Source organism: Natator depressus, chromosome 1 (genome assembly GCF_965152275.1).
Source record: "Natator depressus isolate rNatDep1 chromosome 1, rNatDep2.hap1, whole genome shotgun sequence".
NCBI lineage: Eukaryota > Metazoa > Chordata > Testudines > Cheloniidae > Natator > Natator depressus.
Genome location: NC_134234.1, coordinates 196,983,660 through 197,003,407, shown reverse-complemented (window position 1 = coordinate 197,003,407; position 19,748 = coordinate 196,983,660). Strand labels below are relative to the sequence as shown.

The window sequence follows — 19,748 nt, the reverse complement described above, 5'->3', positions numbered from 1 at the left end:
TTTCATGATGGCAAAAGGCTACAGCAAGGGGTCACAAAGTTCTGTATTAGCACCAGTGTTGTTCAATACATTTTTTTAATGACCTGGAAAGCGGGGGAGGTGAATAGTGAGGTAGCAACATCCATTGATGACCCAATTAACTTAGGTTAGCCAAGTCCAGAGAAGACTGTGAAGACTTCACCAAGCTAGTTGAATGGGCAACACGATGGTAGATTCAATTCAGTATTGATGTGTGCAAATAATCCGTATTGGACAGAAAATGTGAAACTACTTGCACCTTATGTGGTTCTAAATTAACCATAGCAACTCAGGAATGGTACCTGAGCATCACTGCAGACAGATGGATGAAAACCTCTGCTCAGTGTGCAGCTTGTAGTTGAAAAAGCAAACAAAATGTTATGATGCATACGGAATAGGATGGGGAACAATACAGAAACGATTATAATGCCATTTTAGAATCAGTGGTACAGCCTCCTCTGGAACTGGCCACCCATCTCAAAAAGGATATTGCAGAACTAGACAGGGATCAGAGACTGGCACCATAACTTTAGGGGCATTTAAAAAACATGAAAAAAATCTGGCACTGGCCACGGTTGGAGACAGGATGCTGAATTGGACGGGCCTGACATCTGATCCAGTCTGGCAATTCCTGTGCACCGATGTTAACGCTTGTAAGGGAAAATGCTCAAATGAAAGCCCCTGTGAATGTGCAAATTGTTATTAATGAAGTATTTTGGGAAACCCTAACTTTTACTTGTAATTTGTATTTATTGCCTTCCAGGAGAAAGATATTCACTCAGGCTTGATTGGTCCAATCTTGATCTGTCGAAAGGGAACCATCAGTACAAGTAACAGGCCAGTAGATACCCAAGAGTTTGTCCTGCTTTTTATGGTCTTTGATGAAGAGAAAAGCTGGTACTTTGATAAGCATTCCAAAGGGACTTACACTGAGAAGACCTCAGAAGTGCAAAAATACCACAAATTCCATGGTACTAATGTTTCCCTTTGTCAGTTATCCATGTTGGGAGGGAAGAGGGAGGAATTAAGAAGACCTCAGCCCAGCTTCTCTTGGTGCACTTGCAACTTTGCACGCACACATCATTTGCATGCACGTATTTAATTTTTTTTGCACTATTCCTTGTGCATATAAAAATAGAATATGCATATAGACTAGAGCTGGTTGGAAAATTTTGACAAAAACAGAAAAAATGTTTTTGTTAACATTTTCCACAGAAAATTTTGACTTTTTGCCAAAAAAAATTGAAGTTTTCAGGTTTTGGACAGGAAGTTTTCAGTTGTGGGCTGAAAACCGTAAACTCCCTGGTTCTTCAGTTTTTCAACACAAGTTGAAGTTTTCCATGGAAAACAGAACCTTTCTGTGAGAATTTCATTTAAAAAAAAATCAATTTTCCATTAAAAAGCAGTTTCAAGAGAATTTTCAGCCAGGCCTAGCATAGGCCCCACCTGCTCTTTTTGGGCAGGAGAGCTGGTAGGAAAATTTCAACTGAAACAGTTTTCAATGTAATTGAAAATGCTGATCTGATTACACCAAAAAATTTGCAAAATTGCGTCAGTTTTAATTACATTTCCCACAAAAATATATTTTTGTGTTTCAGAAAAATTTTGAACTTCCTCATGAAACAGAACATCCTGGTTTCAGCCAGCTCTAATTGGCACAGATGGGGCTTTGTGCATAGTGGGTGGATATTCAGACGTGCTTGGCATCCACAACAGAATCTGGCTCTTCAGAAGAGTTCAGTTCCCATTTAGGTACCAAAAGAAGTGTCCAATTATTCCAAAGAGCTCAGGACCCAGCAGCTCCCCGCATTCACAACAATGAGAGGTGTTGGGTGCTGCACACTTTTGAAAATCTGATCACTTCATTTAGGTGCCTCAATGGGAGATCTCTTTTGGAAACTTGGCCAGTAAGTACTATTATTCTTGTGAATAAGTGATGGTATGCAAAAATGGAAACCACGTTTTTAAAATATGGTCCTTAAAGTCAGGCATAAGTCAGATCTGTTGACATTAATAGAGTGTGTCTCATTATAGTCAAGCCCCCGTACTCTACAGCAAGCTGTGCTTAAATCCTGTGGCCTGGTCTCTGCATTCTCTGGCATTCAGGTGCAGCAGGCGGTGAATTCTGTGGCACTTCCATTTAAATTTGAAAAATGGAGTTTTTCTGAATGTAATATTATAATGAATATTGCCATCCACACAGTAACCTCTGTTAGTTTATTTTAATATTAAATCCCCCAATTGAGGAGATGAGAGGCAGTTTGGGACTGGATTAAGCACATTTGCTGGATGTTTCCACTAAAATGATCAGTAGTGAAATAGTTACCAAAGCTGACACTTAAATCATCACCTTTACATTTCAGAATCAATGCACTATTCAGATGAAGTGGATAGTTCACACCTCTCAGAGCTATTGCTTTAGGCTGTCTGCAATCTCAGGGAGACATTTGGATATTGCTTAACACTTGATTCATATTTTCTAGACCTTTTTTTTCCCCACTACCAGCAGGGACCCTGGGGGCTTTTCCCTTGAAATTTTCAGAGCTGCAACACCCACTTGATAATGACCTTTAAGAGGAAACAATTTAGGCCCCCTAATATAGGCTTTATGGAGTTAGTTTGGCTCACAAACATAATATGAATCAAGCTGGCCTCATGTTTGACTCATTCAAAGAGATAAATTTCAACACTATCTTACTTTAACTGTTCAAGAGTTTCTGGGGCTTTTGTTAATTTTGTTTCTACCAGGGAGGTAGAAAGCATTCCCGCTTATTTGAATGACCATCAACTACACTTGCAATGACACTTAATTCATAAACTGAGAAGGTCATTATTATATGTTGACACTAGAGATTGGCATGGACCAGTACACCACATCTGAAACGCTATAGGCTTTGAGGTCATTTGGATCTAGATCCAATCTGTATCCTCTGGTCAAACTCTATCTGACATCTTTATTATCTCTCAGCTGGAGTGTGTTTCTTTTATCCCTTGTAATATTTTCCTTTTCAGCCATTAATGGGATCATATATCACTTGCAAGGACTGAGGATGTATAAAGATGAACTGGTCCGATGGCACTTGTTGAATATGGGCGGATCAAAAGATATTCACGTGGTTCACTTTCATGGTCAGACCTTCACAGAAGTCCCTGGGCATCAGCTTGGTGTCTACCCTCTCCTTCCAGGTACAGATCAGCTCAGTGTCTTGTCATTTCGACTCATAATTATGAGGCTAAACCCTACACTTGGTAATGTTGGAGTGACTCTACTAAAATTCAGTGTCATTAGATCAGCAGAAGCAGAAATTGGCAGAAATTGGCTCTAGTGCATGGTCTGTTGTGGCTCCTTTACAACCCTTACACACTGCCAGAGCCATGGCTGGAGCAGGGGCCAGTATCAGCCCCTCAGAGTTACTGTTACCACAGCATGAATCAGTGTAAAAGGTTAGGTCATTCATTACATGATCACACAGCACGCACTGTGTATGCAGTATTATACAAAATATGTGCCTGCATCCAAGGTTATGTGAAAAGGTAAATTTTAAAGCAGTGAAGCTTGGATTGAGATCTGAACTTCTGATTCCCGCATGTCTCCAATTAGAACCTGTTTATTAAAAGGAGAATAATGTTAGTGAATCTGGTACGCTTTCCAATAGGTGCAGGACATTGGACTCTCACTTTGTCAAGCCACCAGAAATGGGCAGGATCGATAGGCCCTGGTTTATCCAGCCTCACTATTCTGTGTCAGCCAATCTCCTGCTAACCTTTCAATAGATGAGCTGTGATTTGTTTCTCTCCTCTCTCTTTTAAAGGCTCATTTCGAACTATTGAAATGACACCACCAAAAGCTGGCATGTGGCTTTTAGACACCGAAGTGGGGGAATATCAGCAAGCTGGAATGCAGGCCTCCTTTATCGTTGTAGAGAAAGGTACTGAATCTGATCACGATCATTCTAAGATACAGGATTCTAGTTCTAAAGTTCTCGCTCCCTTTCAGGGCATGGGACAGGAATGACTGAATAGCATCTGAATTGGGGAAATGGCTAGATTATAAAGGGGGAGCTCATGGAGTGATTATAGTAAATTGAATTTAAAAGAAGTGTTGTGTCGCATTCAGAGCACTATCTTTACATTTGTTGATTCCCTAAAATCACCTATGAATCCTTAATTGAGGGAATTGAATGCAGAGATGGTTTTGATCCTGTGGGCATATAGAGCTCTTTTTCTTTCTTTCTTTCTTTCTTTTACAGTGATGAAGTCCCAGATGTGCCCTATTGGGAGTTGGCACTGTCAGGGTTCCCTCCCCACTCTAAACTCTAGGGTACAGATCTGGGGACCTGCATGAAAGACCCCCTAAGCTTATTTCTACCAGTTTAGGTTAAAAACTCCCCAGGTACAAATTCTCTCTTGTACCTTGGGTTTCAGTAACGCTGCTACCACCAAGTGATTTAACAAAGAACCAGGGAAAAGGACCTCTTCTCCCAGCAATCCCCCCAAGCCGTTACACCCCCTTTCCTGGGGAGGCTTGAGAATAATATCCTAACCAGTTAGTTACAAAATGATCAAAGACCCAAACCCCTGGGTCTTGGAACAATGGAAAAACCAGTCAGGTTCTTAAAAAAGGATTTTATTTTTTAAAAAAAAGAAAGGTAGAAATCATCTCGGTAAAATCAGGATGGAAAATACTTACAGGGTATTTGGATTCAAAACACAGAGAATTCCCCTCTGGGCAAAACCTTAAAGTTACAGAAAACAGGAATAAACCTCCCTCTTAGCACAGGGAAAATTCACAAGAAAAACAAAAGAGAAACTAATCCGCCTTGCCTAGCTTAGCTACAGTGGTTGCAATATTGGAGACTTGAATTGGGATGGGTTGGAGAAGATGGATTTCTGTCTGGCCCCTCTCCGTCCCAAGAGAGAACCCCCACACAAAACAAAGAGCACAAACAAAACCTTCCCCCCTCCCAAGATTTGAAAGTACCTTCTTTCCCCATTGGTCCTGTTGGTCAGGCGCCAACCAGGCTATTTGAGCTTCTTAACCCCTTACAGGTAAGGAGGAATTCTAGGCTACCCTTAGCTGTATGTTTATGACAGGCACAAGGGGTGACCTCCTGAGAAAGGCCCAGCCAGCTCCTCAAACATGACTCTGAATGACCCTCTTTTTCCTGATAAGTTATGGAATGCAGCTCATCAGTAATCAAACATGTTTGTGTTCTCTCTAGAGTGCAAGTTACCAATGGGCCTAATGAATGGACTTATACTTGATTCACAGATCAGTGCTTCTCGTCACATAAGTGAGTTGAAACACATTATTTGAGAAGGTCAGACATGGTCTTCAGTACTATGACTTGGCACCAGGCAGTGCAATTGTAGATTTTCTCTGCATCTCTGTGTTTCACGTATGCTACTGTCTTCTGGCATCATTTCAGGAATTAACAGGCTGTCAGACTCCAGAAAGCTCTCTGGTTCTGCAGGCCCAGAGTCAGAGCAGGACTGAGCAGCCCAAGGCCATGTGTACACTGCAGAGCTTGGCTGGTATAGCTATGCCAGCAGAGCACCCTAGTGGAGATGCATCCTAGGCTGGCAGAAGGAGTTCTGATGCGACAGCTACACTGGCTCCCTGAACAGCATTAGCTATACCTACAGAAGATCGGGGGGGAGGAGGTTGCCAGCATAACTATGTCAGCTAGGAGGTGTGATTCCCCCTGCCAACCCACTTCTCACCAGCAGCTATGCTGACAAAACTTCAGTGTATAGACCCGGCCCATATCACTGTTGTCTTCTGACAGTGAGGCAAGCTTTTCTGCTCCTCCTGTTCTACTTGCTGGCTAATGTACAGGGCAGGGTTGTCAGGAGACATGGGTTCTATTCCTGTCTCTGCCACTGGCCTGCCAAGTGGCCTTGGACAAGTCACTTCTCCCCCCAGTGCCTCAGTTTCTCCAGCTGTAAAATGGCATTGAGAATTCATTGCTATTTTTAAGGGGAATGAGATATAGAAGTGCAGTGTATGAATATTATAAGGGAGTAAAACGCTGCAAAATGACATTCCAAGCAATGTTGGACGTAGAACATGGTTTGACTCTGCCTGCACCGCTAGTAACCAAACGCTGTTTAGCTCTGGCTGCTGCATGTTTTAACTTGATTCCAACTCCTAATGCTGACAAAGCCAAAGGAAGTAGTATGTTAAATAAAAGGGTGCCATGGGAGGCAGTGTTGCCTAATGGTTGGCGCATGGGACTGGGGGCTCAAGAGACCTGAGTTTTATTTCTAGTTCTGCCACTGGTCTGCTGGGTGACGTTGCGGAAATTACTTCACTGCTCTGTGCCTCTGTTTTCCTCATCTGTAAAATGGGGATAATGATACTGATCCCTTTTATAAAGTGCTTTGAGAGCTGCTGATGAAGAGTGCTAGATAAGAGCTAGATATTATATTACTTTTAAAGCCACTTTTCTGACTATAATGTTTTCAAAGATACAATCAATTTTTATTTGCTGATAACATCCAATGTCTCTGAAGCTTTTGTCAGCTTTACAGCTTATCAGGTATTTGTACTGGAGTCTCTTCCTTCGGGACAAACCAAAAAAGAACTGAAATATGCACGCAGTGGCTTTCTAGTTTTCCTTGATTTTTACCTTTTATCCTTGTTCCTTTTTTCCACCTAGACTACTGGGAACCTAAATTAGCTAGATTAAACAACGCTGGAAAATATAATGCTTGGAGCACTGACATGGAGCAAGGTGAATTTCCATGGATCCAGGTATGGTTGGTATCATACATACTTGCCCACTGTGAGGTCCAGACAGGTTAGCTGATGCCTGCAGCTACACCACCACACACATGCTGGGTTTATTTTAGGTGTCGTGTGTGTTAAACAAGGTCAAACTATAACTAGACTTCCCAAAGAGGCTGCCAAGGAAAACTCAGGTGTTGCAGGAAGTGGTACTGGTGATTCAGTAGGACGCATGGTCCTCTTCAAGTGAGTGCTGAACCACTGACCCAGTATTGTGTCAGGGTCGTGACCTGTTGTCGGAGGGAACTGCGGGGAAGTTTGCCCTGCCGCTGCCCAGGGTATAATCATACTGTAGATAAACAGTCTGTCCTTTTGCTGTCCCCTTCTCTCAATGTGTATATGTATTCAGCCCTTGCTGAGTGACCAGCTAATCCTCCAGTCTAGTCATGGGTTAGACATCTGGTTTCTACTTCACAACACAAACTGTTACATGGCGTGTGTGTGTGGAGGGTGGGGGGCGGTTAATGAATTATAAGTTGTTTTGTACTTTAAGCTCTTCCTGTTCTGATTCTAGTGGCTGTCCAGAAACCCCAGAACAAGTGGCCAGATTGTTGGAGAAGCTCAGCGACCTGTTAGGCCCCTAAAGACTTGGCCAGATGTTCAAGAGTGGAGACTCTTGGATGCGGAGTACTTCTGAGTACCTGGTCACTTCATTTCGGTGCCTAACAGGTAGCTGAGCTGTTTTGAAAATCAGGCGCACACTGAGTATTTCCTTAGAACTGGCTGGAGCACTAGAAGATTTTGCAGAAATTGCCTGTTTGTTGTGGTATCTGCTCTCTGTAGCTTGACAGACGGTATGTCCTGCACGTCACTGCAGCTCATGCTCTTAAATGGGACATGAGTGATCCCTAGGCAGCTGCTTTACCAGATGTGGCAAATGGGAGCCTCCCAGACTCCTTGCTTACCCAGTCAGAGTTGTGCTATCTCCTATCTCCTCTAAAAATTGCCTCTTTGCTCATCTTACTGGATCAAAGAGAAACTTTCAATAAGCAGCTGTAGGTTATTATGGATTTTCAATTAAAACGGCTGCTAAGGAGGAACTTGGACAGCTCACGAGATAGATAACAGGATGTGCAGGCTTTCTCTGCGACCTCGCTTGTCTGAATCCAGCCTGGTTTTGCTGGAGCCAGAAAATCACAGCAGTATGAGCCTTGATCAGAGACCTGTGTATAATGAGCTGATGTTCTCAGTCCACATCACAAACCCACCCCTTCTCCCACCAAAACTGGTGCTAACTGGCCCCTTGGCTGAGAGTCTCAGAAGAGAGACCAAGGACTGGATGGGCCATGGAGACTGAACACCCCTCTGACCCCTGGGGATGGCACCTGCAGCTCTGGGCGGAGGCCTGTTGGTGGGCTAGCATGGGGGAAGCTTGTACTGTCACTCCCCATGCTGGGTGGATAAAAGGAAGACTTCACTCTCCCCCAGCTATCAGCCCAACACCTTTCCTCTCTTCTTTCTTCCCCCCAACACATTTGAAGTCATTATAGTCAACATAATTATTTATTAAAAATACACAAGAACAGTCTAGCAGCTGTGATGGAGTTAATGGGTCTCATGTGACTTGCTCAGTGGAAACCAGGGTCTGTGGTTACAGATGCCTTCCAAATCCCCCTGAAATCCATGAAAAGAATTGCTTTTCTTTTGTAAGGGCAGAAAACTTGGAGAGAGAAATAATCTGTTTGTGCTTGATGAAGTGGGGCTGAAAACTCCCTTTAAACTAATTGTGGGGTTTTTTTCTTCTGATCTGCTCCAGAAAGAGCATCTTTCTTTCCCTGCACAGCTTTGCTAGTAAACAACATCACTGACCTTTTCATTGTCAGCATCAGAAGGCCTAAGGGGGCAGGAAGGGTCTTCTGGTGAAGGCACTCACTCCCAGGAATCAGGAGACCTTGGCTCTGCTACACAATCACTGTGTGACCTTGTGCAAAAACTTTCAAACGTTGCTTGATTTTTTTGGAGGGTGCTTCTGTGCCCAGCTTGAGACACCAGGTTCTAATTTTTCAGAGGTGCTGAGCACTCATGGCCCCTGATGGCTTCAGCTGGAGTTGTGGGGGCTCAACATCCCCCAAAAACAAGCCCTGGTTATCTCAGGCTGGATGCTCAAAACCAGAGGCTGCTTTTGAAATGTATGCCTTACCCATTCTGTGCCTCACTCTCTGTACAATGGAAATAGTAACACTCCACTGCTTCGCCCAGGGACGCTGCGAGGATGGATTCATTAATGTTTGTCAGGTGCCCAGATACTGTGGTGGTGGGCACCCCAAAAATGCCTACAAATAAATACACACATCAATAAAATAGGTTAGGACACAACTCCTCATTTGGACTCTGCGCCAGCGCTTAGACACCCCGTTACCCATCTCGGGGAAGGAAGTGCCATTCTGAGTGCCTAAATGCAGGCCTGGGCACCATGCCCTAGGTGCCAGAGGATGAAATCGGGTTCACGGTGCAGCTTTTCTTACAGTTTATGTATCTTGGCCTTCTACAGGTGGACCTGCAAAGGGAAGTTCTGATCACAGGGATACAGACGCAGGGAGCCAAGCAATGGATGAAGTCCTTGTATGTCAAAGAGTTCTTTATGACTTACAGCAAGGACAAACGGAAGTGGATCACCTTCATAGGAAACAGCACTGGGGGACAGAAGGTCTGCCTGCTCGTTAATCACCACAGCCTCCCCGGCTTTACGCAGCTCAGCAGAAAGTAACAGGCAGCCACCAGGGGCTTTTCTCAAGGAATAAGGGGTCAGATTTTTAAAGGTATCTAGGCGCATGAAGATGCAGATTGGAAAATCCCACTAATTCCAAAGGACCTAAAGGACGTTTTGAAAACAGCACTAGATGCCTATCTGCATCGTGAGGTACCTAGATCCCTTTACTAGTCTGGCCTGGTGTGTATAACAAAGGAGAATACAGGATCGTAATAAGAGATAAGGAATCTCCCGAGCCTGGGCTTCAACCCAGCCCTGTAACCCTGGTTGTGCAGCCCCACTTCTGCACAGGCCTCACTTCTGTCTCACAGTCCTTCCTCTGAGCACATGTGGAAGGAGAGTGGGACGCTGGACTGAACTCCTGCCCCTGTTCAGTGCGGACCAGCCCTTGCACCCTCTCCCAATAGTTAGCAAAGCAATATTAGCAGTAGCTACCTAACGTATGTGCAACCCAAGTGTCCATATCGCGCCTGCCCTTCCAGGGGTCTCCCAGCTATGCCCAAACATCCCTCCCCTACCTGCTGGAGCTCAACTCTGCGGCCTGGTTTCCACCTAAAAATCAGATTGACCTGGCTACATTGCTCAGGGCTCTGAAAAATATCACACCCTGTGCAATGTAGTTAGGTCAGCCTACGCCCCACTGTAGATGCAGAATTCTTCCATCGACCTCTTGAAGAGGAGAATTAACGACACTGGTGGAAAAACCCCTTCCAGTGACAAAGGAAGGGGAACGCTATGGCACTACAGTGGTACAGCTCCAGCACGCTGCACCTGTAGCTGCAGTAGTGTAGCCATACCCCCAGTACCCTGGTGTTTGAATGATCGGTGTTAATACATGTTAGGTCTTTACTGGTCTCAGTTGTCTGTCTATTAATATCCTAATAAAGGTCTGTACTGCGCCTAACACACTGGGTCCCTGAGTTAGCCTCTGGATGCTATAGTAAGGCAAAGATAAGGAGGATGTATTTTTCGGTTTTGCTAAAATGTGAGTAGCCCCGTTGAAATTGCATAAGTAAAGACTTAATCGCATGACATAGGGTTTGCAGGACCAAGCTTGCAATTGCTTTAAATTAATATCATTATCTTTTGTGAATTCTTAATTGGTTTTTCTGTTTTACTAGTTGTTTGAAGGTAATTCAGATGCCCATGGGATAAAAGACAACCATATTGATCCACCTATCATTGCTAGGTATATCAGGGTCTATCCAACTGACTCCTACAACAGGCCTACTCTTCGGATGGAACTCCTGGGCTGCGAAGTCGAAGGTGAGCAATGAGAACTCACGGGTACTTCGTTCTCCTCTACACCTTAGAAAAATAGGTTCCACTTTTTATTTTTATGGGCCAAGATTTAAGAACATAACAATGGCCCTACTGGGTCAGACCAAAGGTCCATCTCGCCCAGTACCCTGTCTTCCAACAGTGACCAGTGCCAGGTGCCCCAGAGGGAATGAACAGGTAATCATCCATCCCCTGTCACTCATTCCCAGCTTCTGGCAAACAGAGGCTAGGGACACCATTCCTGCCCATCCTAGCTAATAGTCATCGATGGACCTATCCTCCATGAACTTATTTAGTTCTTTTTTGAACCCTCTTATGGTCTTGGCCTTCACTACATCCTCTGGCAAGGAGTTCTAAAGGTTGACTGTGCATTGTGTGAAGAAATACTTCCTTTTGTTTATTTCAAATCTGCTGCCTATTAATTTCATTTGGTGACCCCTAGTTCTTGTCCTATGAGGAGTAAATAACACTTCCTTATTTACTTTCTCCACACCAGTCATGATTTTATAGAATTCTATCATATCCCCCCCTTAATTGTCTCTTTTCCAAGCAGAAATGTCCCAGTCTTATTAATCTCTCCTCACACAGAAACCGCTCCATACCCCTAATAAATTTTGTTGCCCTTTTTTGAACCTTTTCCAATTCCAATATCTCTTTTTTGAGATGGGGCGACCACATCTGCATGCAGTATTCAAGATGTGGGCGTACCATGGATTTATATAGAGGCAACTTGATATTTTCTGTCCTATTTTCGATCCCTTTCTTAATTATTCCCAGCATTCTGTTCGCTTTTTTGACTGCCGCTGCACATTGAGCGGATGTTTTCAGGGAACTATCCACAAGGACTCCAAGATCTCTTTCTTGAGTGGTAACACTAATTTAGACCCCATCATTTTATATGTACAGTTGGGATTATGTTTTCCAATGTGCATTACTTTGCATGTATCAACATTAAATTTCATCTGCCATTTTGTTACCCAGTCACCCAGCTTTGAGAGATCCTTTTGTAGCTCTTCATAGTCTGCCTGGGTCTTAACTATCTTGAGTAGTTTTGTATCATCTGCAAATTTTGCCACCTCACCATTTACCCATTTTTCCAGATCATTTATGAATATGTTGAATAGGACTGGTCCCAGAACAGACCCTTGGGGGACACCACTATTTACCTCTCTCCATTCTGAAAACTGACCATTTATTCCTACCCTTTGTTTCCTATCTTTTAACCAGTTACCAATCCATGACAGCACCTTCCCTCTTATCCTGTGGCAGCTTACTTTGCGTAAGAGCCTTTGGTGAGGGACCTTGTCAAAGGCTTTCTGAAAATCGAAGTATACTATATCCACTGGATCCCCTTGGTCCACATGCTTGTTGACCCCCTCAAAGGATTCTAATAGACTGGTGAGGCATGATTTCCCTTTACTAAAATCATGTTGTCTCTTCCTCAACAAATTATGTTCATCTATATGTTTGACAATATTGTTCTTTATTATAGTTTCAACCAGTTTTCCCGGTACTGAATTCAGGTTTACAGGCCTGTAATTGCCGGGATCACCTCTGGATCCCTTTTTAAAAATTGGTGTCACTTTAGCTATCCTCCAGTCATCTGGTACAGAAGCTGATTTTAAATGATAGGTTACAGACTACAGTTAGTAGTTCTGCAATTTCACATTTGAGTTCCTTCAGAACTCTTGGCTGAATACCATCTTGTCCTGGTGGCTTAATGCTGTTTAATTTATCAATTTGTTCCAAAACCTCCTCTAATGATACCTCAATCTGGGACAGTTTCGCCGATCTGTCACCTAAAAAGAATGGCTCAGGCTGGGGAATCTCCCTCACATCCTCAGCCATGAAGACCGATGCAAAGAATTCATTTAGTTTCTCCGCAATGGTCTTATTATCCTTGAGTGCTCCTTTAGCACCTACATCATCCAGTGGCCCCACTGGTTGTTTAGCAGGCTTTCTGCTTCTGATGTACTTTAAAAAAAAATTGCTATTACTTTTTGAGTCTTTGGTTAACTGTTTCTCAAATTCCTTTTTGGCCTTCCTAATTGTATTTTTACACTTCATTTGCCAGTGTTTATGCTTCTTTCTATTTTCCTCACTAGGATTTAACTTCCACTTTTTAAAGGATGCCTTTTTGCCTCTGTCAGGGTTCCTTCCCCACTCTTAACTCTAGGGTACAGATGTGGAGACCCGCATGAAAGACCCCCTAAGCTTATTCTTACCAGCTTAGGTTAAAAACTTCCCCAAGGTACAAACTTTGCCTTGGCCTTGAACAGTATGCTGCCACCACCAAGCGTTTTAAACAAAGAAGAGGGAAAGAGACCACTTGGAGATGTCTTCCCCCAAAATATCCCCCCAAGCCCTACACCCCCGTTCCTGGGGAAGGCTTGATAATAATCCTCACCAATTTGTACAGGTGAACACAGACCCAAACCCTTGGATCTTAAGACAAATGGAAAATCAATCAGGTTCTTAAAAGAAGAATTTTAATTAAAGAAAAGGTAAAAGAATCACCTCTCTAAAATCAGGATGGAAAATACCTTACAGGGTAATCAGATTCAAAACACAGAGGATCCCCCTCTGGGCAAAACTTTAAAGTTACAAAAACAGGCATAAACCTCCCTCTTAACACAGGGAAAATTCACAAGAAAAACAAAAGAGAAACTAATCCGCCTTGCCTGGATTACCTATACTGGTTGCAATATTGGAGACTTGGATTAGGATGGGTTGGAGAAGACGGATTTTCTGTCTGGCCTCTCTCAGTCCCACGAGAGAACAACCACGTAAACAAAGAGCACAAACAAAAGCCTTCCCCCACCCCACCCAAGATTTGACTTGTTCTCTTATTGGTCCTTTGGGTCAGGTACCAGCCAGGTTAGCTGAGCTTCTTAACCCTTTACAGGTAACAGGATGTTGCCTCTGGCCAGGAGGGATTTTATAGCACTGTATACAGAAAGGTGGTTACCCTTCCCTTTATATTTATGACAGCCTCTCACTGCTTTTTTATTTTGCTGTTTAGCCAGGGTGGCTCTTTTTTGATTCTCTTACTAGGTTTTTTAATTTGGTGTATACATTTAAGTTGAGCCTCTGTTACGGTGTCTTTAAAAAGTTTCCACGCAGCTTGCAGAGATTTCACTGTTGGCACTGTACCCTTTAATTTCTGTTTAACTAACCTCCTCATTTTTGTGTAGTTCCCCTTTCTGAAATTTAAATGCTACAGTGTTGGGCCGCTGTGGTGTTTTTCCTGCCACAGGGATATCAAATTTAATTATATTATGCTCACTATTACCAAGTGGTCCAGCTATATTCACCTCTTGGACCAGATCCTGTGCTCCACTTAGGACTAAATCAAGAATTGCCTCTCCTCTGGTGGGTTCCAGGACCAGGACTCCAAGAAGCAATCATTTAAGGTGTCAAGAAACTTTATCTCTGCATCCCGTCCTGAGGTGACATGTACCCAGTCAATATGGGGATAATTGAAATCCCCCATTCTTATTTTCAAAAGCAACTCATGATTTTTGGTGCCTAACATGAGACACCTCAAAGGGACCTGATTTTCAGACTGAGCCCTGCTCACCCTCTGAAAACCGGGTTTCTCAAGTTGGGCATCCAAACATCACAAGATGCTTGTGAAATCCTTGAATGGCAATATAAGAATACAGAGTGGGACTTTCAAAAGCGCTCAGTCAGAATTGGTCTAACTTCGGGTGCTTTTCACAGTCTCACCCATACAGGCAGAGATAAACAAACCTTTTATTTCACAGATCTGCTGGGCTTCGTTTTAATGATGACTGAGCAAAGAGAGCTCCACTCCCTGACTGCAAATGTATTCTCTTCTCCCACGTCCTGAGCATTTAGAATTTAGATAGCACTTCACAACTTCAAAGTGTTTTACGCATTTTAACTAATGAATGCTCACAACAACTCTGCATTACCTCCCTTTTAAAGATGGGAAAACTGAGGCACAAGGGCAGTTACAATGACTTGAGCAAGGCCACACAACAAGTCAGTGGCAGAGACGGGATGACAACTCAGGCGTTCCTAGCCTGTTGCTTATTCCTCTGGTCCACTGCTGCTCAAGAGATTAAATGGAGACCTACTGCTATTCTCTTAACAGGTTGCTCTCTGCCGCTGGGAATGGAAAATGGGGAGATCAAAAAAGCTCAGATTACAGCTTCTTCCTATAAGATATCCTGGTATAACGCATGGGAGCCTTCCCTCGCGCGTCTCAATCAGCAAGGGAGGTTGAATGCCTGGCAAGCAAAGGTAACAAGCAAACAGAAGAAAAAACTGCTCAGTCAAAGCTGCTGCTGTTAGCGAATGTGCTGCTGCTCTGGTGTGTGTCTGGGCCTGTGTCCCCTCCATGCTGTGCTCTGGCTTCTTCTCTTCAGTCCTCCTGGGAAAAGCCTGTTTAGTTCCCTTCCAGTGGGAGGTTTGGGATATGCCCAGCTCCTTTAAGGGAGAGAGGTGGTGGTGTTTTTTTTTTTTAAAAGAACATTTACTGATTTCATAATGTGACGTGGAAAGCAATGAAACTGTGTGGAGACTGGAAGCAGGCCCAGCATGGAAGCAGGCCCTGCAGCCCTTACTCATGGGAGTGGTCTCTTTGGACTCAGTGGATGAGTAAGCGCTGAAGGTTGGTGGCCTGTGAGCCAAATTCATCTGGTGTAATTCTGTTGGCTTTACTGCCTAGTGACTAGAGCATTGGAGTGAGACTCAGGAGGCCTGGGTTCTATAACCAGCTCTGTCACTGGCTTGCTGGGTGACCTTGAGCAAGTCAGTTCCCTGCAAGTCTCAGTTTCCCTATTTGTAAAATGGGGATGATGATGATACTTTGTAAAGCACTCTGAGATCTATTGATGAGAAGTGCTTTATAAGAGCTACATTAATTCACCAGGGATGAATTTTTATTGCTTTTCATTCTGCATTGGCAATGGAAGTGAATGCTGGATGAAGGGTCAGCGTGTATCATCTGCAGTGATTAAACTGATGTGTGGCCAGCAGAGAATGCTGGTAGCACTTCCCTTAATTTGGTTTGCATAGGTTTGAAGTTCTGGGTGGGTGGATGTCTTCATACCACTTTAACTGTCATTGAGCAACGTTTCTGGTTGTGCTAATATTGGCACAAACACACATTTACTCAAACATTACTCTTTGTATTGATTGTAGTCAAACAACAACCAGCAGTGGTTGCAGATTGATCTCCTCAAAGCGAAGAAGATAACCGCTATCACAACCCAGGGTTGCAAGTCCATGTCTGTGGAGCTATTTGTGAAAACCTACGCCATCCTTTACAGTGATGAAGGCACAGAATGGAAACCTTATATGGATAACACCACTTCAGTGGGAAAGGTACCATTTTAAACTCGGAGAATTCTGTCCCTTTTTCTGAATCCCGAGCACTTTGTCATACTTCTCAAGGCCCAAACGCGGGACAGCCCCAGAATGAGGGGCACAAAAAATTGTTCCTGCAGTTGAATTTAAAATGCTGGTGGAGTTGTTCTTCTATTTTAGAGGACTCTCGAACTTCCCTTTTGTGGCTCTTCATTTCTGATGTAAATAATTTTCACCAGTAAAAGGGAGGAGATGCTACATGTGAGTGGAATGCTGTTGAACCTGGGATGAAATCAGTGACATGCCTTTTAAAGAGGGACATTTCAAAGGAGTGCACAGAATGTGTATGCGGAAGCCTCTGCCAAACTTCACTGCAAAATATTTTTTGCTTTAATTTTTTTAAGTGAATTTAGTGCTGGTGAAAGGTCCCAGATTGACAGAGCTGAGACCTCCATACATCCACACAGCTGGTACAGCACTTACAAAATCCCCCAAGCCACCTTGACGGAAGTGCTTCAATCCCGACCTGCAGGGACCACATCTAGGGATAAGAGAGGGGAGATTTGTCAGTCCCCAGCCAACACAGGGGCCAGTTAGCACCAATTGTGGTGATAGTTTTTGTGATGTAGACAGAAACAGAGACCGCAGTTTGGATTTGACTGGATTTGAACCAGTGACCTAGAGGAGGAAGGCTGTGTATACACCACTGGTGTGATCCAGTCCATCTCCCGGTTCCCGAACGCAGCAACTCTGAAGTATTTAGATACCTTACAAATGCATCCGCTTTTTTTAAATAATTTTTTCCCAAACTAATTCCTTGTTTTGTTTACTTTCAGGTATTTAGGGGGAATGAGAACAGCAGCGGACAGGTCAAGCATTTCTTAAATCCACCCATATTTTCCAGGTTCATCCGCATTGTTCCTAAAACTTGGAATCGAAGCATTGCTCTCCGGGTAGAACTCTTTGGCTGTGATCCTTCCTAAATGCTGGACAGAGTACACACGAACGGCCAAGTCTGGGAGCCTGACACTTTTCAGCAATCACTGTGCAGAACTACATTTTTTAAACTCTTAGAGTAGTCAGATTTAGTCCTTCTGAAGTGCCTTTCCTCCAAGGATCTTAGTGTTTTGCCAACGTGAATTAAAAGAGAGATTTCACTGGCAGATATTTCATTCATATAAATGTACATTAAGGATAGAACGGCACAGCAGCTGGGAGGGAGCTTCCCAGAGCGGGTGGGTAGACACGTGCTTGCTCCACTTGAGCTCGCGCGCTCGAGCAGCGGCATGGGCAGCAGCTCAGGCTGGCCAACCGCGTATGGACGCAGAGGCCAGTTGGGATTGTTCTCAGGTGGCTAGCCCGTGCCGCCATGGCCGTACTGCTATTTTTAGCACCCAAGCTGGAGCAGAGCTAACATGTGTCTCTTTACCTGCACCCTCCCAGCTGCAGTGTAGACCCACCCTTAAAAAGAGAAAGTAACAAACATCAAATCCACAAAGCATGCAAGTTTGACATGCCCCTTTCCATGGGAATCTGGGCACCCAAACACATTCCCTCCATTTCTCTACCACTGTCATCTTCCCCCAGTCACACACGTTCTTCTTTTGTCCTGGTCCTGACCTAATTTTAGACTAAATCTCCTGAGGGCAGGGACCTTGGGCTTAATCCTGAGCCCAGCTTTGCTCTCTCTGTAGCCCCCTCACTGCTGAAAGCTATCAGATGTCCCTCCCTAGGCATTCCCCTTGAAGGGGGAGTCCCCAGTACACATAAAACCACTGTCTATACCACCATCCAGTAGCCGTTGGTGTTGGGGCTGGGAAGTGGGTGTGATGCTGCACTCCAGCTTTCCTGGCTGGTAGGTGGTCCCTTGGAGGGTCATAGCCTGCCAGTGTAGGTAAGAGAAGCCTCCACTCTGCTCTGATTTCTGCTGGGGCTGACATAGAAGTGGCCTCAAGATCAAGGATCTGCAACCCCTTCTCCGAGAATCTAGGGCCCTCATCTTTATATTTGCTTTTTTAAACACCACGCATGCCTCTGACTCTATATATCCTAAATAACCATTAATCTTCTCAGCACCCCTGGGTGGGGATCAACAGTATCTTTATAGGTGGCAGGAAAGAAGCATAGAGAGAGACAGTGATTTGCCCAAGGTCATGGCAGGTCAGTGGTAGAACCAGAAACAGGATTCGTGGCTTCCAGTCCCACACTCTAACCACTAGAAGCTAGGCAATGCTGTTTTGCTATCCCTACTGGAAGAAACAAGCCTTCTTGGCTGTTGATGAGAAACATGATGGTAACAAAATAGGATTCGATAACACTACGGTAAAGACACCTACACCTTGTCTGTGCTACAGCATTTGCCAACATTATTGCTGGTGGCGCTGCTGTGGTGCAGAAAACATTTATAGATTTTCTCTGGATGGATGCGCTCAGTGAGAATATATTTGCTATCCCTGAATATATCTTTTTAGCAGAGTTTTAGCTAAGCTTTTAGTACTGTCCTAGGCTCCAGTCTTGTCAGCAGAGGACTCCTTCTGCTCACCTGGGTCCTTCATGGCCTGGGGCAGAATATCATCAAGAACCCAGGGCCATGTTTTGGTCTCTAACCTTATAAAGTATTGTCTCAAGCTGTTTCAAGAGAATTAGAGTTCTTATATCAAAAAATGTATGTGTTTCCAAGTAAAGATGTATAAAAAAGTGAAATAAAATTTAAAAACCTCAATCAATATTTTTTTCACATTTTATTCTGCCTTTTTAAAATATTTCATACTGTCACCGTTTTCCACTTGAAAGTACAGCTGAATTTCTGGAGTGAAGAGCAAAATGTTAACGTTTCTGATTTTCCATATTTTGAAAGGCAACTTTGCCAGATTGACAAAACCATCACCAAAAATGAAATATTTGCAACAGAAAATGGCCTGGAGCAAAATCACAAAACTAATAATTTTTGTTGACCTTTTCTGAACCTTTTCCAATTCCAATATATCTTTTTAGAGAGGGGCGACCACATCTGCACACAATATTTAAAATGTGGGCATACGTACCATGGATTTATATAGAGGCAATATGATATGTTCTGTCTTATCTATCCGTTTCTTAATGTTTCCTAATGTTGTTAGCTTTTCTGACTGCAGTTGCAGTTTTGTGATGTTTTCACAGAACTATCCACAATGACTCCAAGATCCTTCTTGAGTGGTAATTTAGACCACATCATTTTTTATGTATAGTTGCGATTATGTTTTCCAATGTGCATTACTGTATATTTATCAACATTGAATTTCATCTGCCATTTTGTTGCCCAGTCACCCAGTTTTGTGAAATCTTTTTGTAGCTCTTTGCAGTCTGCTTTGGACTTAACTATCTTGAGTAGTTAAGTTTCAGCTGCAAATTTTGCCACCTCACTGTTTACCCCTTTTTCCAGATGATTTATGAATATGTTGAATAGTTCTGGTCCCAGTACAGACCACTGGGGGACACCACTATTTACCTCTCTCCATTCTGAAAACGGACCATTTATTTCTACCCAAACAGTGGATGCATGCCTCCAATCAGAATTGCTGATACAGTCTTTACCAGTTCTTCTGCTGGCTTTCCCCCAGCCTACCAACAGTA

General features: G+C 43.6%; 1 protein-coding gene across 1 annotated transcript in view; it reads left to right on the top strand.

Annotated features, from left to right (window-relative positions):
• The window catches only part of LOC141999913 (coagulation factor V-like), a 58,849-nt gene extending 40,298 nt beyond the window's left edge, over positions 1-18,551 (top strand). Inside the window, exons 14-23 of the mRNA XM_074973797.1 lie at positions 782-989; positions 3,031-3,204; positions 3,831-3,947; positions 5,241-5,312; positions 6,681-6,775; positions 9,300-9,455; positions 10,640-10,784; positions 14,920-15,068; positions 15,972-16,154; positions 16,973-18,551. Of these exons, the coding sequence (XP_074829898.1) occupies positions 782-989; positions 3,031-3,204; positions 3,831-3,947; positions 5,241-5,312; positions 6,681-6,775; positions 9,300-9,455; positions 10,640-10,784; positions 14,920-15,068; positions 15,972-16,154; positions 16,973-17,119 (1,446 nt within the window). The 3' untranslated portion in view covers positions 17,120-18,551. The remainder of the gene's footprint in view (positions 1-781; positions 990-3,030; positions 3,205-3,830; positions 3,948-5,240; positions 5,313-6,680; positions 6,776-9,299; positions 9,456-10,639; positions 10,785-14,919; positions 15,069-15,971; positions 16,155-16,972) is intronic.
• The last annotated feature ends 1,197 nt before the right edge of the window (positions 18,552-19,748 follow it).